This window comes from Carcharhinus amblyrhynchos, chromosome 3 (assembly GCF_965287045.1).
Source record: "Carcharhinus amblyrhynchos chromosome 3, sCarAmb.v2.hapA, whole genome shotgun sequence".
Lineage (NCBI taxonomy): Eukaryota > Metazoa > Chordata > Chondrichthyes > Carcharhiniformes > Carcharhinidae > Carcharhinus > Carcharhinus amblyrhynchos.
Window position 1 is genome coordinate 121,282,076 of NC_137326.1, and position 22,685 is coordinate 121,304,760.

Genomic DNA, 22,685 nt, shown 5'->3' on the forward strand with positions numbered 1-22,685 from the left:
ACAGTTATCCACATCATACTGCAACTGCCAAGCATATGCCCACTCACGTAGTCTGTCCAAAGCATCTCTGCATCCTCCTCACAGCTCACCCTCTCACCCAACTTTGTATCATCTGCAAATTTGGAGATAATACATTTAACTCCCTCATTCAAATAATTAATACATAATGTGAACAGTTGGGATCCTTGCACAGATCCCTGTGATACCCCACTAGTCACTGCCTACCAATCAGAACTATTCCAACTTTTTATTTCCTGTCTGTTAATGAGCTTTCTATGCATCTCAAGCCATTACCTGCAATCACATGCGTATTAACTTTACATAGTAATCTGCTGTGTGAGACCACTTTGAAAGCCTTCTGAAAGTCTAAATAAACCATATGCACTGGATCTCCCTGGTTTATTCTACAGATTACATTTTTGTTTGTTTCTGGTTTTTTTTAGCTGTGCGCCCCACAGAAGAGAAGAGGAAGAAAGCAAAACCAGAAGATTGTCAAGTGAGCTTGAGATAAGCCAAAAAATACAAGAAAGATTGGTGACTACTTATTACCTGCATTTTAAGCAGTGGTGTTCTGCTTTGCACGGTCGAATATCTAAGAATGTGCATGGACAGTGAAGTTTCAACGTATGCCAAAGTCCGGGGAAAAGGAATGTCAGAAAGAGAGATTGAACACCAGAAGATGGATACTTGTTGAACGTGTCCAAGTGAAAGTGTTCCTTGGAGAGAATTCCAAGGTGATTCTTTGAGAGTGGAGTTTGGAAATGGCTGCGGGGAAGACAGAATTTCTGTGAAACTGGTTGTCTCGCTGTGTGACATTTGGGGGGAGGGCGTTGGCTGGTGAGAAGATCTTAGGATCTGCTTTGGTGGTACCTATCATTTGATTTTGGAGTGTAGGTGTCTGACTACAGTTCACCTATTGTTTTGGTGGGGGGGGGTGCAGTGTGGAAGGAGAGAGGCGGGGAGGGATTATTAGAAATAAAAAATACTTCTTGCAGTGGAACACCAGGCCACTGGAGGCATCGGTGCACTTCCTTAGTATTAATATTATTATGAGTGCTGAAGTTAGGGCTGCTGCCAGAGCAGCACTTTCATATAAATGGAGCATTGGTTAATTCTTGGTCTCAGTTGAGTATTTAAAGATATGCAATTAATGACCTTATCATTCAAATGCCATGTGCAGTTGGATCTACGGGTTGTGTAAATGTGATATTAGTGCCCTCTACTTTTACAGTAACACAAATGAAAACATGAAGGATGCATCGCCATTAAGTAAATCTAACCTAGCTCTGACTGTGTTCCAAACTACTTTCGACATTCTACTCTACATCAAATGCATGAATACCTGGCAATCTCAGCACAGGACTGTAGTTTGAGAAAGGCCAAACAGAGAAATGGATATTAAAAATCTAGAAGAGATCTGAATTTATGCCACGTCACATAACTCAACCCGCACAAAAACCAATCCCAGGATTGGAACATGAGAACATTTTTAAATAACTGGGCGCAGATCCTTAAAACTGCTTGTAATTAAATCCCGTGAAAGGTTAATTATTAAACCTAATCATTCCAGGTATTGGACTAAGTTACTTTTATTGTTTAACCGTAACAGTGCAATGATTTACCTGGTGAAATGAAGCAATAGGCAAGGTAGGTCAAACTTCCTCATGCATTCCACTTTTCTCTCCATTCTCCAACACTGACTAATATTCCTAAATAGATCCCAACTCCCTGGAGAAACTTCACTGCCAAATTAGAAATTATAGCAATTGCAGCATCCTGATCAGAGGATTAAAAAAGAGTTGGATGCAAAGCAAAAGGTCTTCCTCTCTGTGTAGAATTCAAATCCCCTCTTTCAAAGGCATTTGTGCAAGTTTTTCAAACCATAATTACATGACATCCACCATGACGACACATCCTTAATCCTGAACCTGACCCTGGTTTATCTTTTAACTTTAGTGGCATAGTGATATTGACATTGCATTAATAATACAGAGAATCAGGATAATACTCTGGGGACCAAAAGAGGAAATGTTGGAAAATCTCAGCAGGTCTGACAGCATCTGTAAGGAGAGAAAAGAGCTGATGTTTCGAGTCCAGATAACCCTTTGTCAAAGCGCTTTGTCAAAGGGTCATGTGGGCTCGAAGTGTCAGCTCTTTTGTCTCCTTACAGTTGCTGTCAGACCTGCTGTGATTTTCCAGCATTTTCTGTGTTGGTTTCAGATTCCAACGTCCGCAGTAATTTGCTTTTATATTTTAATACCCTGGGGCCCTGTGTTCAAATCCCAACACAGCAGATGGTGAAATTTGAATTTAACATGAAAAAAGAACTGGAATTAACAACATAAAAATGACCATGAAACCATTGTAAAAACCCAACTAGTTCACTAATGCTGTTTAGGGAAGGAAATCTACCATCGCTACCTAGTCTGGCTGACATGCAACTCCAGACCCACAGCAATGTGATTGACTCTGAAATGGCCACTCAGTTCAAGGGCAATTAGGGATGGGCAATAAATGCTGGCCCAGCCAGTAATACCCATGTCCCATGAATGAATTGTTTTTTTAATTCTGGGAAACTTGCCAAGTAATGTTTGTTTTCTAGCGGATCTCTAGATAGATACACCTCAAGAATATTACAACTATTTGGATGGAATCTTACCAAAAAAAATGACCAAATGTCAGGGCCTGACAGAAAGCCAACGTGTTTCTCTCAGGCCAGTTTTCTCACCACATCTTGAGGCACTTTGTCACAAAAAGGGGAGTGTGTTTCACGCCATCATGTTGAGGGGCTGGGCTTAAACATATTGGTAAAGCAGGTTGTACTGAGCATTTTTAAACAAAACCCCGATGAGGGGAAACAAGTAACCTCCCTCTCACCCACCACAGAAGTCTCAGGGGCTCCCTTCATCCCAGCAATCAAAGCTGGCATCCCCTTCTTCCCCCACCCCCCCCTCCCCAAAACATTGCTGGCATTGGACTACTTTCTCCACTACCACCCTCACCCCCCCGCCACGCTCCCAAAACAGTCCATGCCAGCATCCTCCCCCCTTCAACTTGAGCATCACCAGCATCGGACCCCTCCCCCTGCCCATCCTCCTCCCCGGCGGAGCAGACTCGAAGGGTCAAGTAGCCTATTCTTGCTCCTAATTTGTACGTTTGCATAGGCTGGACTTCAACCAGTGTGTTTCATACCACATGCTTGACCTTGCATTTTTGTGCAAGTTTCGTTTGTTTATATGGCTAGGAACAATGATGCGAGTGATGCAGCGCTGGCACTGTTTTATCAGTCCCTACCCACTCCAACAGCCAGCCGGTCTACATGTGAAATCAAATATGCCAATATTTACCTCAAGCCACTATTCCAATCTCAGTAGAATTTGGCTTCACTTCATAGTGACACGGTCACTCAGTCCCAAGTATATGGAAAATAAATAGCTTTGAGAAATGACCTGGACTAATTCAGATAGGCATTGGAATAGCAACTGCATTTCAGTTCAGGTGATATTACCTGCAACAAAAAAACAAACTTGAATATCCTGTTTCCTACAATGATGCACATGAGTATCCAAAAGTAAAAGGGGAAATAATATTTGCTGTTGAAACTGTTATAAGTGAAGCAATTAAATATGAGCATTCTGCGTCAGGCCTTGTTGCACCGTGGCTAGCGATCCTGGTTCTGAGCCAGAAGTTCTAGGTTCGAGTCCCACCCAGGACTTGATGGCCAAGGAAGGTGCGTTCATAATGTGGCCTGAAAAGTTAAGCCTTAACCTGCAAAATGGTTCCAAGATGCCAATAGCAGGAGGTAAGAGCAGGAGAGACTCTTGGTTAGCCGTGCTTGATGCAGAGTGGTGCCCTCTCAGCTAAAAGCCTCTGGCGACAGGCTAGCAATCGGTTCCAGAAAAAACTAACAAAAGAAACAATGAAAGTCTGCCTTTTGCATCACTACATGGAGGAAGAGAAACAACACAGCACCAGAACAGTTGGCAGCATATCATCTCGGGTACCCTCCAATCAATCTGGAGTTTAGAAGAATGAGGGGAGATCAAATTGAGGAAAGCAAGATGATAGGCTTTTTCCACTTAGGCTAGGAGAGAAAAAAAATAGAGGACATTGGTTAAGGGTGAAGGGGGAAAAGTTTAAAGGGAATGTCACTAATTTTCCGAGGGATGTCATTTCCCCAAGTTCATCCAAAGGAACTCACCTGCCAGCAGTGCATATTGGAAAATTTAGGACAAGATTCTTCACCACCTGCATGGACTTGGTAAACAACATTCACGCTGTCTTCACAGAAATTGTCACCCCTTCATTTGCTTGTGGTGGAAGTAGAAGCAAGAGAAGTGTACGCTATTTCTATTAGTGTATTTTCATGATTTTATAGACCTCCATAAGATCACGCCTAAATGTCCTACGCTCCAAGGGAAAAAAACGTCCCAGTCTATCCAGCCTCCCCATAGAATTCAAACAATCAAGTCCCGGTAGCATCCTAGTAAATTTTTTCTGCATTCTTTCTAGTTTATGAAATGAAGAAAACAGGAGAGAAGTGACAAATACGGCCTAGGAATTGAGCTAAAAACATCAGTCCATACTTTTTGCATATGCGTTTATGGCAGATCAGGCTCAAGGGGCTAGGTTGCTTAATCTTCTTCCTAAATTCCTATCATCAACCTTCAATTTTTCATCCATTAAATCACACAGTAAATGGGAATGGATACATTCTTACTGACCGTTCACATCTCACTGCCGTTGCAGTGAGGACTGAGAATTTGGCGCTCAGCCAAATCTCTGTTCACTGCAGCAAGATCGGAAAACCCTGCCAGATGGAAAGATAAGGAAGATCCCAGGTTTGATGTCCAAGAGTTAACTGATCACAAGAGGAGGATGAGTGCAGGTCTCAAGATTAGCCTTGGAAAGGAAGAAAGAAGCAGCTAAATCGATCTGGCAATTTCTGATGAGTTGCATAGATAGATGTTGAATGAGAATACTTGGTTGTGAAGTCCTCCACAGGTAAATAGCTGTAAATACTCACAGTGTGTATTTGCATGAACAATCATGACTTGTTGAGGTACAGGGTGCAACTACTGACTAAGGAACCATAATTGGGAAAAAGACTCGTTGAATCATAGAATCTCTACGGTGCAGAAGGAGGCTGTTTGGCACATTGAGTCTGCAGTGACCACAATCCCACCCAGACCTTATTCCATAACCCCTTACATTTACCCTGCTAATCCTCCTGACACAAAGGGGGCAATTTAGCACAGCCAATCAACCCAACCTGCACATCTTAGGAATGTGAGAGGAAACCGGAGCACCCAGAGGAAACCCACGCAGACACAAGGAGAATGTGCAAACTCCAAACAGACAGTGACCCAAGGCCAGAATTGAACCCGGGTCCCTGGCGGTGTGAGGCAGCAGCGCTAACCCACTGTGTCACCGTGCCGCTGGGATTGAACCCGGGTCCCTGGCGCTGTGAGGCAGCAGTGCTAACCACTGAAAAGTCTGTTTATATCCCACTCGCTTTTCACCTGGTAGAAAGCTTGGGGTAGGGGGTGGGGAAGGGGGGGACTTTTCCTTGTTTCTTGATTAATTGTAAACTAGTTTTTTAAAATTCAGTTGAGGATATATAAATATTTGGGCTCCAGATCTGAAGGGAGAATTTTCCTTTCTGTTTTCTATGCTAATATTATCAGTAGAGAGAAGTGGGTAAAATCAGCCAAAGCAATGCAAAACTTTAGGGAATTTTAAATATCAGCTGCCTCCAGAATAAAATGAATTACCATGAACCTTTATATAGATAAACAAATTATGCATGCTCCCTTCCACAAAATTGGCCAGAATCCCAGATCAGCTGAATGATCACAGCAAGTTTCCTCTGATTTCAGCTGGTTATGGCCATTCGAGGTGGTCCTTGGTATTTTTAGGCGCACGGGCACTAGTAGGCATATGTTTAAAGCTTTTTATAAGCATTTCATTTACTAAGAAGCAGACTCGTGTACACCAATGAAACTAGCAAATGGTTCATGATATTTAAGAGCAAAATACTGCAGATGCTGGACAACTGAGGTAAAAACAGAAAATGCTGGGTAAATTCAGCAGGTCTGGCAGTGTCTGGAGAGAGAAACAGGGTTAACATTTCAAGTCTCTACCACCGAAGAAGTCATACTGCCTCAAAACATTAACTCTATTTGTCTCTCCATAGATAAGGAGGCGATGGCCTAGTGGTATTATCGCTAGACTATTCATTCAGAAACTCAACTAACATTCTGGGATCCAACTTCAATCCCACCATGGCAGATGGTGGAATTTGAATTCACTACAAAATAAACCTGGAATTAAGAATCTATTGATGACCATGAAACCATTGTTGATTGTCAGAAAAACCCATCTGGTTCACTAATGTCCTTTAGGGAAGGAAATCTGCTGTCCTTACCTGGTCTGGCCTACATGTGACTCCAGAGCCACAGCAATGTGGTTGAGTCTTAGCTGCCCTCGGGCAACTAGGGATGGGCAGTAAATGCTGGTCAGTACCTGTCCCATGAATGAATAATAAAAAGATGCTGCCAGACCTGCTGAGCTCATCCAGCATTTTCAAAGTTTTGATTTCAGTGTATTTAAGACATTTTTCAGTCATTTAAAACCAGGTTTGTTACAGGTGGTGGACTAACTGCTCTTATTAAAGTGCTTATTTTCAGTTGCATTTATAAAAATGGAACTCTCAAATGTATTGATGAATATTTTTAAATGCAAAAGAAATTTAAAAACTATTATATTGTATTATGCTGTCCTGCACTGGATCACGGAAGATTTTATGTTTGTGATTAAGTGAATAAGCTTGCCCCAAACTTGAACCAGAACTTCATTTGGAAGAACAGCACAATTACAAGCGCTGTTTGCGTCAAGTTCCCCAACTGCATCTAAGTAGGAACTCGACCCAGTATCTCTAAAGAAAAAAACATTGCGTTCTGATCTGACCTTTCGACCTTACTTTGAACTCTGCTGATCTATATATTCAGTAACCTATTTCTGCCTTCATCATGCTGCTGTTCGAAATGTGATGACAGGAACTTTGAGCACACTTCTAATGCGTTTAAAGTCCATGTTTAAGTAATAAGGAATTCAGTCAGCTGTAGAACTGCGGCTGTAAACTTGAGGAGTTGGTACAGACTGTGAAAGGATTAGTTCCTGCTCAGGACAATGTTGACATGCTGTAAAGGTGCGGGTTGCTGCAGCCCAGCTGCAGACAATGGATGGCGGTCTCCCACTCTGCTTCTGTGTGCCTTTGGATTTTTCTCCATGATGAGACCCTCAGAGCCTTTTTTAACACCTTACCTTGTTGGACCTGCTAAAAACCTAACTGCTGAACAGGTATTTGTCTGAAAGCATGTCCAAGTGCAAAAAACAAACATGGGGGCGATTCCCCCAGCGGGGTGGGGGTGCCTATAGTGGGACTCGCGACTGCAGTGAATGTCGCCATGTTCACTGTTGATTGTATTGCTAAATCCCTAACCTTCATGATGTACCATAACTCCCAAGAGAAAAAGCTGGTCCGACAGCACAAATAGTTTCTGAATTCCGTTTTGTTGGCGTAATTTGTGTGATGCTGCAGCAGGAGATCAGGAGAAATGTTTGCTTTTACATGTTTTATATTATTTTTTGTATTCCTATGCTTCATTTTGTGTTTTTTTTTTACTTAATTTGCCACTAAACTTATTTTCTCATTCATTTTCAGGTTACTAATGCAATACTTCCAGTGTGGACATACTCTTACTTGGCAATGCTGTTCCCTGTCTTCTTGGTGACAGATTATCTAAGATATAAACCCATTATTGTTTTACAAGGACTTAGCTTTATTGTCACTTGGCTGATGCTCCTGTTTGCACAAGGGGTCCTGGCCATGCAGTTTTTAGAATTTGTCTTTGGCATTGTATCTGCCACTGAAGTGGCATATTACTCCTACATTTACAGTGTTGTTAGTTCCGACCACTATCAAAAAGTCACCAGTTACTGTCGGAGCATCACTTTAGTTGCATACACTCTGGGTTCCATTTTGGGACAAGTTTTAGTCTCTGTTTGGAATGTCCCTTATTTCTATCTGAATGTGATTTCACTGGTTTCAGTGTCTGTAGCTTTCCTTTCTTCCATTCCCTTGCCAATGCCCAAGGCAAGCATGTTTTTCCACAGGAAAGAGACTGGAAAGGTTCAAGTTCTGCCACCAACTGAAGATGTCATGCCAAAGTTTGAAAATAATCATCTCCAAAATAATCCTGATGGAGCAAACTGTTCGCAGTTACCTGCAATGTCAGATGGAAAAGTCCATGATCTGGCGAAAGCAAAAGAGCAAAAAAATGCAGTAAATGTCTTCCTTAAACTGTGGTCTGACTTCAAAGAGTGTTACTCCTCTCCACAAATCTTGTACTGGTCTATCTGGTGGGCGTTGGCCAGCTGTGGATATTATCAAGTTACAAATTACATACAAGTGCTATGGGATCACGTTGAACCATCGCAAAATGCCACAGTGTACAATGGTGGTGTTGAAGCAGTGTCGACTTTTATGAGTAAGTTCAGTTACGCTAGTTATCTAATTTACCACCAGTGATAGCAACTATGTCTGATGTCACCATAAGTGGAAAGATTGAGAGATTTTTGATGAAGTGATAAAAGACAGAATCAGTTAACATCCTATGAAACATCATAGGATGTTAACATCAGTTAGTCCCTCAGACAATCCGGCAGCAATACCAGATGAGGATTACACTGGGAGAGTGTTGGTAGAGTGTCAGTTGAGTGGCAGGTGCTATAATCCATGTCAGGAGCTCCAAGGTATTTTATGAAGTCAGCTACGCCACAAGTTTTTCAGTTTGAATTTGGCTAGGATAAACATGAGATGTTTCACTTCAGATATGGTTCAAATGACCCACTAGGGAGCTTTTATCAAAAAAATTTATTTAAGAATACAGTTAACACAAAGAAAGAAAATTAGCAATAACTTTTATCAGTTACAAACAAGAAAAAAAATGATACTGCATATACCTTAACAGCTAAATACTGTTCCAACCAAATAAATCCCATAAACAAGCACCTTTTTTGGGATTAGCACAAGAAATAAGGATGCTCATGTGATTTTGCCACTTAGTCTTTTGGTTGGAGAATTGAAACTCTGACTTCCTGGCCTTGTAACTTCCAGCAGACTTTGAGTCAAAGATAATGCCACTGCTGGCCACTGGCTTTTAGTCAGCAAACCACTGCATGAGAGAGGTAATTCTTACCTCAAGGTACTAGCTAGCAAACCACCAACAGCAAAATTCTCACTCCAGGAAGACAAGAAGGCCTGCTTCCAGCTAGCCAGCAGGATTCACAATACCAGGGAGAGAGACACAAAACCTGCCGCTTGAAAACCAAGACAGCATCTGACTCTGAACTAAACTCAAAGGAAAAGAACTCTCGTCACTTCACCTGTCAATCATGCCCTCCCCCCCACCAGCAATTCAATAGGTCATAAACACCCAGAAAGATCCAGAGTAAAAATAAACAAAACCCCATTTGAACCATTTAAGCAGCAATAAGAGGACGTCTAAGCAGTCAGGTCGGCAACAATGAAAAAAACCCAAAGCTGCTTATAACTGCAGAGAACATCATTAAAAAAACATTCTTAAAGGCATAGTAATGTCACACAGGTAAATGTCAAGTGAGTTATATCAATCTACAGAATTGAATAAGGGAAACATCCACAGTTAGCCAGTGGTAGCACACACAGCAATGGAAAACGTCACAAATCCTTTAACACCAGCAACAATCAACAATAAATCTAGAAAGGACTTCAATAATTTCAAGAAATAAGAATTCCTTGATCATTGGGTGTTTCATTGTTCTGAGTTGATTGATGAAGACTAAAATAAAGTACAGTAAGCACTAGAGTTGAGTTTGAATGAGTTCTCAAGTGGATGATTAGTTGATGACGAGTTTTTGTGGTTCTTCTACACTTCATTGTTCTATAACCCCTCCTGCTTCCACTATTTTGTCCTCTTAACTGTTAAGTACTTTAAAATGCACTTTCTGCATCTGAAAAAAAATGCTACAGAAAAATCACGCTGTTGTAGAATTCCAAGTAAAACTAAAGTAGCAGCATTATCCCATCGTATGACAAATTAGCCTGCTCAAGTCCATGTAATTAATGCAGTTATACTCGTATAATCAATATTGCATAGTTAACCAAATGTGTGACAAGAGAAGGACAAGTTCGTGGAAAAAGCATCATTAAAACATTACAAAGCTAGCCAACAGTTTTGAACTTCTGTGCAATAATTAAGCCCCATCCTAATGTAAATTGAAGATAGTCAAATCACTAATATGCGTGTTCCACTGTAGAATTTTTTGGTACTGTGCTAAGCTAATTATACGCAAGGCTCATTCTTTTTTCCATGAATGAGGCTTTATCATCTTCATAGAATCATACAGTGCAGAAAAGGCCCTTCAGTCCATCAAGTCTGCACCGACAATATCTAGCATGACAGTTTTTTTTTACTGGTTGTCCCCTCCAAAGGCAGGTCAAATTGCTTTCTCAACTTTTCTGATCAATAATGTTGCTGGTTCGATCACAGATAACACTTTGCATTGTTATTTGTAAATTACATAAAATGAAAACATGTTAATGATCATTTAAACAGTTTGATTATCTATTGCTAATTGTGTGACCTCAGAAAATTGAGTTCTTTGTTATTCTGAATCTAGGTGCTGCCACCTCCTTTGTTGTGGGCTATGTAACGCTGGATTGGGCAATCTGGGGAGAAATGGCACTGGGTATCTTTTCAACAGTGAGCAGCGCTGCTTTATTTACCATTGATCTGTCAAACAATATCTGGGCTTGTTATGCTGGTTATGTTGTGTTCAAAGCCACATACATGTTGCTGATTACCATAGCGACGTGAGTATAACCTACCCGAAAAATATTTCAAAACTGTAGTGGTGTTTTGTTTTTAAAGATAGCATTAAATCAATGAAATTTGGATCAATAAATTCTTTAGTGAATTGCCTTTTACCTATACTGACCCTAATTAATAATCTAATTAATAATCTCAAATGTCGATCCATCATTTTCCTGTATTGATTTCCTTGTTTTTTTTATTTCTGTTGCTGCAAAAAAAAACACTTCCAAAAGTAGAAACATGGCAGTTTCAAATCATAATCAAGTACATGGAAATAAGTGGACGTATTAGTGAGAGACAACATGGTTTTGTGAAGGGTAGGTCATGTCTCATGAGCTTGATTGAGTTTTTCGAGGAAGTGATGAAGGTGATTGATGAGGCTACAGCAGTGGATGTTGTCTACATGGACTTTTCAGTAAGGCCTTTGACAAGGGCCGTCATGGCAGACTGTTGCAGAAGGTGAAGTTGCCTGGGATCAGAGGTGAGCTGGCAAGGTGGATACAAAACTGGCTCAGTCAAAGAAGACGGAGGGTAGCAGTGAAGGCTGCTTTCTGATTGGAGGGCTGTGACAAGTGACGTTCCTCAGGGATCAGTGCTGGGACCTTTGCCGCTTGTAACATATACAAATGATTTGGAGGAAAATATAACTGGTTTGTTAAGTAAGTTTGTGGATGATGCAAAGGTTGGTGGATCTGCAGATAGTGATGGGGACCATCAGAGGATACCCAGGATATAAACTGATTGGAGACTTGGGCGGAGAGATGGCAGATGGAATTTAATCTGGACAAATGTGAGATAATGCATTTTGAAAGATCTAATGTAGATAGGAAATGTACAGTAAATGGCAGAGTCCTTATGAGTATTGATAGGCAAAGGGATCTGAGTGTACAGGTACACAGGTCACCTGTGGCAATGTGGGTAGAGAAGATAATCAAGAAGGCATACGGCATGCTTGCCTTCATCAGCCAAGGGATTGAGTTTAAAAAGTGGCAAGTCATGTCGCAGTTTAACCTTACTTAGGTTGCACTTAGAATATAATGTTCAATTCTGGTTGCCACACTACCAGAAGGATGTGGAGGCTTTGGAGAGGATACAGAAAAGATTTACCAGGATGTTGCCTGGTATGGAGGGCATTACCTATGAGCAGAGGTTGGAGAAACTTGGTTTGTTTTAATTGGAACCTTGGAGGTTGAGGTGTGACCTGATAGAAATCTACAAGATTATGAGAGGCATGGATAGAGTGGATAGTTAAAAGCGTTTTCCCATGGTGGAAGAGTCAATTACTAGGGGGCACAGGTTTAAGGTGCGAGGGGCAAGGCTTAAAGGAGATGTACGAAGCAGATGTTTTACACAGAGGGTGGTGGATGCCTGGAGCTTGTTGCCGGGGGACGTAGTGGAAGTGGACACGGTCGTGACATTTAAGGGGCATCTTGACAAAGACATCAGTAGGATGGGAATAGAGGAATATGGTCCCCAGAAGTGTAGGGGGTTTTAGTTAAGTGGGGCAGCATGGTCAGTGCAGGCGTGGAGGGCTGATAGGCCTATTCTTGTGCTGTCATTTTCATTGTTCTTTGTTTTTTGTTCTTTGCACAATAAATGATTTATAATTCCTGTCACAAATGGGGCATTGGCACCTGATTGTCTACTTGTTAGAACTCTAAGAAACTGATGGGCCTATCTTGGACCCTTATTACTCCACTTGCACTTAACAATGGAGATAATGTGGATGGAAAATAAAAGAATTATTATTATTTGGAGCAATATGCATGTAGGTGGTGGTATTGTGTGTCTGGGTGTAGGGTGGGTATTGTGGATGTGTACAGAGGTGGATATTGTGGGTGTGAATGTGTGTAAGGGTGGGTATGTAGTAGTAGGGTCTTGTACATTCAGGACTGAGTGCAGTATTGCCACACAGTTATGTAAGAAGGCACATAACCCAGAGCCAGGGTCAGTATATAGATGGACAGAGGTGGGTAAAGATTGTAGTCAGCTCCATACCCATTTCCTCTACTACATAGCTATGAGTTGTTAATAAAGACTTGCTGTCATTATACTCAGGAATATTACGCCTACTTCCTGGTGTCCAAACAAGATTCTTCAGATATTGTGGGTGTGGATATTTTGTGTGAGACTCTAATGGGTGGGTGTTGTGTGTATTGAGGGGGTGGGTATTTTACGTGTGTAGGGAATGTGTGTTGGTGTATGATGTGGAGTATTGGTAGTATGTACATTTGTTTCTGTGCATTTATGGGACTGATAACATGTATGTGGGGGTTGGGTACTGCATGTCAGATTTGGTATCATGTTTCTGTTGGTATGTGTGGAATGACAGGGTCTAGCCATGAGATAAGAACTGTTGGCCTCAAACAGACACCTTTACGAAGTTATCAGAAGGTGAGTCTCAGAGCTATGTCTGAGAGTATAGATGAGAATAAATCCACTTAGTGTATTGTGATACCACATGACACCATAGGATATTTTAATTTATTATTGACGTGTATTGGGATATAGTGAAAACTGTTGTTTCTTGCATGCTATACAGACAAAACATAATGTTCAAGGAGTATATAGGGGAGAAGGAAAGGAGAGGGTGAAGAACATAGTGTTACAGTCATAGGTAAGGTGCAGAGAAAGATCAACCTGATATATGGAGGTCCCCCCATTCAAAAATCTCATGGCAGCAAGGAAGAAGCTGTTCTTGAGTCGGTTGGTAACAACCTCAGATTTTTTAATCTTTTTTCCCGACAGAAGAAGGAGTACATGGGGTCCTTGATTATGCTGGCTGTTTTCCTGGGCCAGGAAGTGTAGACAGAGTCAATGGATGAGAGGCTGGTTTATGGGATGGATTGGACTACGTTCATGACCCTTTTTATTTTCTTGCTGCCTTGGTCAGAGAAGGAGCCATACCAAACTGTGATACATCCAGAAAGGATGTTTTCTATGATGCATCTGTAAAAATTGGTGAGAGTTATAGAGGACATAACGAATTTTCTTAGCCTCCTGAGAAAGTGGAGGAGTTGCTGGATTTTCTTAACAATAGTGTCAGCATGGAGGGACCAGGACAGATTGTTGATGATCTGGTCACCTAAAAACTTGAAGCTCACAATCATTTCCACTTTATCACCTTGATGTAGGCAGGGGCATGTCCTCCACTGCACTTCCTGAAGTCACTGACTATCTCCTTCATTTTATTGACATTGAGGGAGAGATCCTTGTTGTCACACCATTTCACCAGATTCTCTCTTTCCTGAACTCCATCTCGTCATTGTTTGAGATCCAACCTACTACGGTGGAGTCATCAGCAAACTTGAAAATGGAGTTGGAATGGAATTGGGCCACATAGATCTGTGCATAAGGAGTATAGTAAGGGGCTGATCACACAGTCTTGCGGAGCACCCAGTGTTGAGGATAATTGTGGAGATGTCATTGTCTATCCTTACTGATTGTAGGCTGTGGGTTAGGAAGTCTAGGATTCAGTCACAGAGGGAGGAGCCAAGCCCCAGATCATGGAGTTTGGAGATGAGTTTTGTTGAGATAATAGTGGTGAAGGCTGAGCTGTAGTCAATAAATAGAGACTGACATAAGCATCCTTGTTGTCCAGGTATTCCAGGGTTGAGTGTAAGGCCAGGGAGATGAAGTCTGCTGTGGACCTGTTGCAGCAATAAGTGAACTGTAGTGGATCCAGGCAATCTGAGAGACCGGAATTGATGCATGCCATGATTAATCTTTCGAAACAATTCATAATGATGGATGTCAGAGCCACTGGGCAATAGTCATTAAGGCACTCTGCCTGGCTTTTCTTTGGTACAGGGGTGATGGTTGTCTTCTTGAAGCAGATAGGGATCTCCAATTTCTGTAAAGAGAAACTAAAGATGGCTGCAAATACTCCCACCAGCTGGTCCTTGCAAAATCTGAGTCCTCGTCTGGGTATCCCATCCAGGAAGAAGAACCCTGAGACCCCGAAAACTTGTGCTGCCAAACAAACCTGTTGGACTTTAACCTAGTGTTGTGAGACTTCTTACTGTGCTTACCTCAGTCCACTGCTGGCATCTCCACATCATGCATTCAAACTGAACTAGTCATTTTCCAAGGGGTTAACTTTCTGCGATACCGGTTCAGCCGAGGCTTCTGGGGCAGATGAAGCCCTTTCGCTGACCTCTTGCTTAAAAGGGGCATAGAATGCGTTGAGGTAATTGCAGAGGGAAGTAATGTTGCCGGTGATTCTATACGACTCTAAATCTTGGGAAAGATTTAAAAAACAACAAAGAATGACTAAGAAAGTGATAAAGAAAGGAAAGATAGAGTATGAAGCTAAACTAGCTCTAAATATAAAAAATGATAGTATAAGTTTTTACAAATATATAAAGAAGAAGAGTGAATGTTGGACCCTTGGAGGATGAGAGGGGGCATTTAGCGGTGGGTGATGAGGAAATGGCTGAGGCTTTAAATAAGTTTTTTGTGTCGGTCTTCACGGAGGAGGACACAAATAGCTTGCCGGATATTAAAGATAGAAGAATGGTAGGAGAGGAGGTCCTTAGTGCGTTTACTAGAGAGGTAGTGCTTGATAGACTAACGGGACTGAAGGTAGACAAGTCCCCAGGACCGGATGGAATGCATCCCAGGGTTCTGAAAGAAATGGCAGAGGTGATAGCGGATGCCTTAGTAATTATTTATCAAAATTCGCTGGACTCCGGGGAAGTGCCAGAAGATTGGAAAACAGGTAATGTTACACCGCTGTTTAAAAAAGGTAGCAGACAAAAGGCAGGGAATTATAGGCTGGTTAGTTTAATGTCCGTAGTTGGAAAAATGCTTGAATCCGTCATCAAAGAAGAAATAGCGAGGTACCTAGAAAAGAACGGTTTGATCAAGCAGACGCAGCACGGATTCGTTAAGGGGAAGTCGTGTTTAACAAATTTATTGGATTTCTATGAGGATGTGATTAGTGCAGTAGACAGAGGGGAACCGGTGATTGTGGTGTTTTTAGATTTCCAAAAGGCATTTGATAAGGTGCCGCACAAAAGGTTGCTGCAAAAGGTTAGGGTGCACGGAGTTGGGGATAAGGTGTTAGTGTGGATAGAGGATTGGTTGTCTAATAGGAAGCAGAGAGTTGGAATCAATGGGTGCTATTCTGGTTGGCAGTTGGTGACTAGTGGAGTGCCGCAGGGATCAGTGCTGGGGCCTCAACTGTTTATCATTTACATAGATGATCTGAAGGAGGGGGCTGCGTGTAGGGTAACGAAATTTGCTGATGACATGAAGATGAGTGGAAAAGCAAATTGCGTGGAAGGTGCGGAAAGTTTGCAGAGCGATCTAGATAGGCTGAGCGAGTGGGCGAGGACCTGGCAGATGGAGTATAATGTTAGCAAATGTGAGGTTATCCACTTTGGTAGAAATAATAGTAGGAGGGATTATTATTTAAAAGGCGAAAAGCTGCGGCATGCTAATGGTGCAGAGGGACCTGGGGCTCCTTGTGCACGAATCGCAAAAACCCAGTCTGCAGGTGCAGCAGGTGATCAAGAAGGCGAATGGAATGTTGGCCTTTATAGCGAGGGGGATAGAATATAAAAGCAGGGAGGTCTTGCTGCAACTGTACAGGGTACTGGTGAGGCCGCAACTGGAGTACTGTGTCCAGTTTTGGTTGCCGCGTTTGCGCAAGGATATATTGGCCTTGGAGGGAGTGCAGAGAAGGTTCACCAGGCTGATACTGGAGATGAGGGGGTTAGCCTATGAAGAGAGATTGAATAGACTGGGTCTGTACTTGTTGGAGTTTAGAAGGCTGAGGGGGGATCTTATAGAGACATATAAGATAATGAAGGGGATGGATAGGCTAGAGGTAGAGAGATTCTTCCCACTTAGAAAGGATAGCAGAACTAGAGGGCACAGCCTCAAGATAAGGTGGGGGGGGGTGCAGTTTAGATCAGAGTTGAGGAGGAACTTCTTCACTCAAAGGATGGTGAGTCTCTGGAATTCTCTGCCCATTGATGTGGTAGAGGCTACCTCGCTAAATATATTTAAGTCATGGGTAGATAGGTTTCTGATAAACAAGGGAATTAAGGGTTATGGGGAGAAAGCGGGAAAGTGGAACTGATCCACTTCAGATCGGCCATGATCTTGTTGAGTGGCGGGGCAGGCTCGAGGGGCTAGATGGCCTACTCCTGCTCCTATTTCTTATGTTCTATCTTGTAGCCTGTTGTGTAGACCTTGCCACAATTAGTGGGTGTTTGTGTGGCTAGCCTGGGGTTCTAGCTTCATCTAGTATTGTCACTTGGCATCTATGATGATTCTCTGTAGATCATAACTGGATTTCTGGTATAGGTCAGGGTCACCCGATTTGAATGCTTTCAACCTGGACTTCAGCAAGCTGGGGAAATCCCTGCTCATCCATGGTTTGCAGTTGTGAAACACATAGATTTGTTTCTTTGGCACACAGTCTTCTATGCATTATTAATGAAGCCTGTTACTGTCGTCGTTCAGGCTGGTTTCACATCTTTTTTAAATTTGGAGATTGAGAATTACTTTTGCCACAATTTTGCCCTAATCCCAACATCTTTATTGAGAATTTTAAATAAAACAGTTTCAATGAGGAACTTGCCTGTGGCAATGCAAATGAGACCTGGGCCTCAAGATACCTCGTGCAATACAGAGATTACATTGAGCAGGTGGTGGGTACATGCCTTGTGCACCAAATGTTAAAATTGTCTTTTATGACCTTTGTTAAATATGAATATTTGAGTCAGTTATCAAAGTCTAACTAGTTATTGCTTCTTCATCAAGGTTCCAAATAGCAGCCAACCTGAGCATGGAGCGTTATGCACTTTTGTTTGGAGTAAATACCTTTGTAGCTCTCTTACTTCAGACCATTCTGACTATTGTTGTAGTTGATTCAAGAGGTCTCGGTTTGGATATTATCACCCAGGTGAGTTCAAGGCTAAATTCAACAGATAACTTAACATCAGTATGAGATTTCATCTAGATGATATGTTTGATTTATGGAGCGATTACTTACCATCAATTTGTTAATTCTGTTTCTAAACATTTGTGATTTATTTGGCAACCTTGGACATCTCCAAAGCCTTTGAGAGAATCTGATGCTACATACGCTTAAACACGTTAACCAAGATATTCCACTCATGTTCCCAGCCTACACTGAAATGAACAGGAGGAAAACTGCAGGCTGAGGAGCACAAAGTGGAAAATCCCAGGCATCATCATTGTATTACCACACAACAAGGTTATTTTGTGACTTCCAGGTTGCCATCAACTTGTTTGATGGCTCTGCTACAGTTTAAGGTTCTGACTTCTTTCTTATCAATTCAATAATTTTGCAGGGCTCCATTCTCCCTTCCAAGCTGTTCTTTCTCCATAAAAATCACCTCAACCCTCAACCTATCATTTAACTAATGATTCCACAATATGTGTTTCATTGTCCTTCAGGTTGCATGTGTCCAATATGTCATTGTTGCCAACTGTCCTGTGATTCGAGCATGAAGTTGCTCAGGGTCGTAGGTTCCTGCTATGAGTCTTCATGTGGCTGAACAGGCCAAGTCTCGACCTGCACATCTTTGAGCATTAGGGGCAGTCATCCCATGAGGAAATGGGATCTGGAGTGCAGGATTTGCTTCTTTTTCCAGCCTTCTCTGCTTCTGCTCTGTTTCATCATTCTACCTACACTCTAGCAGTGCAATGGTTGGATACCCTACATTTTCAGTCATGCTGAATTGCACCAAAATTTAAGATGGTTTTTGCACCAATCTTGGGAAATTGCGGCAAAATTTCCCCCAAAGTTCATCTGCCTATACCGGAATGTAAAAACCAAACTGTAGGAACATTTTCAGAGATGATATATTAAGCTCACTTTCATGTGAGGAATTTCCTTTCTTAATTACAGCTCAGCTAACATAAAGACTTGTGGACACAAGTACTCTGGTCAAAGATATTTATTTATTTTCCAAGCTTGGTCAATGTACAAGGGAGGGAGATTTGGGGCAATTCCAAATCTATTTTGAGATTACATCGCTCTCAGCACTACAATTATACAATTTTTAAAAATTATTTGCCCACCTCATGCTCACCCCAGCTGGGTATGAGCCAGTCATTATTAATATAGATTACTTACCTTGGCCAATAACATTTACCCTCTGACAGCATGGGCTCACGTGATCAGTTTGTGGATCTTAAGAGTCTCCTGATACTTTTCAGATCCTCTTATCTGGTGCAATGTTTGTCCCATTCATTTGGACTGTCAAACCTCTGGTGTGTCCTTGGTTCAATGTGTATCCTATTCATTAGGACTATCTGGCCCTTGAGAAGAGTTGCTCTTCCCTTTGCTCAGTAACTGCATTGTTCCAAAAAACGTGGTTCTTTTTACTTAACTACATCCCATCATGCCTTATGAGCATTGTTAATAACTAAGGTATATGCTTTTAATACAGAATATGTTTCCAAAAATACATGTCTAAATTCTCCAACAGTGGTTATAGGTGCCGCTATGCAAATAGTATTTTTTGGGCACTTTATAACTTCTCTATTTAGTCTGGTCTAATCTGTCTTGATCTGTTAGTCTTTTAACCCTATGTTATTCTAAATTCTCCCTTACACAAACCGAACGGAAATATAGCACCGCTAATAGGGAAAACAGAATATGGGCTTTTGGTCACTTGGCATGGCACCTTGCCCTATTGTGCTTTTTCCATCATTATACAGGACAGGATTTTCCATTGTGAAGGCCACTCCAGTTACATAGTCATCTTGAACATGTTGTGGGGTTGGGTCTGATTAACTTGGCTAAATATAGCGTATGGATCTCAGCAAGAAAAATATAACAAAAACGTTACCCTTTTACAATACGTTTTATTGTAAAAATGGCATAACTCAAATTTAAATTTCTTGGGAAAAAACTGGTATGGTTCAGCTTTTATTCCATAGTTACACTGAAAAGTTCCAGGAAATTCCAGGCCAAAGTCCAAATTAAAAGTGGGTCTTCCTTCTGAGTCAGAAGACCATGGGTTCAAAACGCCCTATATGCAAGACTTGAGCACATGATCTAGATTGACATTTCTGTGCATTACTGAAACAGAGCTGCAACATGGAGTATGCCATTGTTCAGATGAGATGTTAAACCCCGACCCTATTAATCTTTTCAGGAGGATGGGAGGTCCTATGGAAGCCTTTGAAAAAAGGATAAGGATGATGGCCAACAGTGTCTTATTAAATTACAGATTATTTCATTGCTGTTTGTGAGATGTTGTAATGTGCAAATTGACTGCAAGTCATATAAAGACTGTATTGTTACAAAAGATAATGAAGCATTAAATACGAGCAATTGAGACTTTATAATTGGCGAATGTTGGCAAAGTAATATTGAAATTTATATTGAAGGCAATTAACTTTTCAAGATCCAGGTTAACTAGCAGCAAACTGAATGCTTGGTTTTATTTTGCAGTTCCTTATCTATGGGAGCTACTTTGCAGCAATATCAGGAATTTTCTTCATCAGAGGTATTTACACTTTGATTCAACATGGGCAGAAAAGAAAGAAGAAAATGGAGTCAGAGATTATCATAGAAAACACATTAACACCTGGAAATGAGAAATGTGCAGAAGTGTTTTGAGGATTTGAAAAAGTCTGCAAATGTTAAAATTGACTTTTGTTATTATAATTCCTTGTCAGAACCTACTGGTCAGAGAGGTGGAGTATGTGCCCACCGTTATTCAATTGGCCAGAATGCATGTTTTAGAGGGATGGTAAAAGACCTCTGATCATGTGCCATGCAAACGTGGTAATGCAGCAAACCATGACATCAGAATTTTTTAAAATGATTGCGTTCTTCGTGTTACACTTATCTGACATACAATGGTGATAAGAAGAAATTTCCTCCAGTTAAATATTAGGAAGACTGATCATTTTCAGTCCCTGCTCCAAACTCAATCCCATCACTACCAACTCCATTCCTCTCTTGTCTAACAGTCTGAAATACACCCACTATTCTTAACCTTGGTATCATGTTTGAACCTGAGATGAGTTTTGTGCCATAACCAAGACCACCCACTGCTATCTCCATAACATTGCCCAACTTGGTCCTATCTCAGCTCATCCACTGCTGAAACATTCATTTGTGCCTTTTTATAGCCACAGTTGACTAATCTAATGCACTCCTGGCTGGCCTTCCTCATTCTCCTCTCCATAAACTAGATGCCATCCAAATCTATGTTGGCATGTTTTAACTTGCTCCAAGTCCTGTTTCACATTTCACCTTATGCGTACTGACCTACATTGGCTCCCAGTCAAGCAAACGCCTTGATTATAAAATTCTCACTCTTGTTTCAATTCCCTCCATAGCCTTGCCCTCCCCTCCCTCGATAATTTCCTCCACAACCTTCCAGGATCATCTAATTCTGGCCTTTTGAACATCCCAGATTTTAATTGCTTCACCCTTGGTAGCCATGCCTTCAGCAACCCTGGCCCTGAAATTACCTCCTGTTTGTTCATCTCACTTTCTTCCTTAAAGCTCATTCTCTTTGACCAAGTTTTTGTAGTTGTCTGACCTAATATCATGTGGCTCAGTTTTATATTTTATTTTAATATAAAATTTTATAATGCTTTATGAAGAGCCTTAGATTAAAGGTGCTATATAAATATAAGTTATTGTTACATATTTTCCTACTTTGTTTGATTAATCATCGTTATTATTGTAAATTATTATAACAGTGAATGCTAAAATTGTGCCTGTGATTTCCTTTATGCTGAATTCTTGCTCTTAACCATTTTAATTAAGTATGTAAGGAAATTACTGCCTCAGACTAAGAATGTAAATGTACAACAAACATAAAATACTGGAGATGCAAATGACAAAAGAATCAGATAGCATCTGTGGAGAGAGAAACAGAGTTAATGTTTCAAATCAATGACCTATTATTAGAACTGGGAAAGGTTAGAAATGTAATAGGTTTTGAGCAAGGTTAGAGGTGGGGAAAGGGGGAAAAGAACAAAAGGAAAGATCTTTGCTGTGATAGAAGGCAGAGATTAAATAACAAAATGGATATTTCTCAATATTGAAGTAGCCCATTGTGATGATACTTTGCCTTTAAGGAATGTATTTGTCATTTTTTTTGTGCAGGATCTGTTTTAATAGTCTCTTCTAACCAGTGCTGCTTGGACTGTAACTGGCAGCCTGTATTGTTACTGCAGCAGCATAATTGCTCCTAATTGCTAGAATGTTGGTTTTAATCTGAACTAATGCTGCTCTGTTGTTCTTAGTGTTTCCCTGGGGTTTTGCAGAGTAGGAGTTGATTGAATTGATTAACAGGTAAGGTTATATGACTGGGTGGAGCTGGGCTTACACAGAGAACTCAAACTTAAATGCTGCTTGAGTTGTTCGAGAGCAGTGCCTCTCTTTTCCTCTCTAAAGTCTGGAGACTGGGATCTGCTGGAGACTTCTCTGAAGTTCTGCTGTTTGACAATATATTTTTCTCTGAGATTCTACTTTATGAGAGTCAGAAGACTGGTGTTTGTCTGAATCTTTGTCCAGCTTTGTTAAAGGGCTGAAAATCCCACATCCACTTAGGCATATCTGTTTTTGGTGCTAACTTGTTCTGAAGAAGAAATTTATGTCTATGGGGATACTGCTAAATGGGAACAATAGAGATAGATAGTTGTTAAGAATTATGCTTTACCAGGTACTTTAAGTATTTTAATTGATAAAGGTAATGCTAATTCTTCTGGTCATATTCTAACTGTTCTTAAATAAAGTTTGTTTTGATAAAAGCT

At 41.1% G+C, this 22,685-nt stretch overlaps 1 protein-coding gene across 1 annotated transcript; it reads left to right on the forward strand.

Annotated features, from left to right (window-relative positions):
* Nucleotides 1-7,136: 7,136 nt before the first annotated feature.
* On the forward strand, nt 7,137-22,685 carry LOC145341079 (thiamine transporter 2-like). Its single transcript, XM_080185900.1, has 5 exons — nt 7,137-7,362; nt 7,727-8,552; nt 10,726-10,918; nt 17,694-17,835; nt 20,362-22,685. Exons 1-5 carry the CDS (start codon nt 7,192-7,194, stop codon nt 20,527-20,529), a joined length of 1,500 nt encoding a protein of 499 aa, XP_080042026.1. The 5' UTR covers nt 7,137-7,191; the 3' UTR covers nt 20,530-22,685.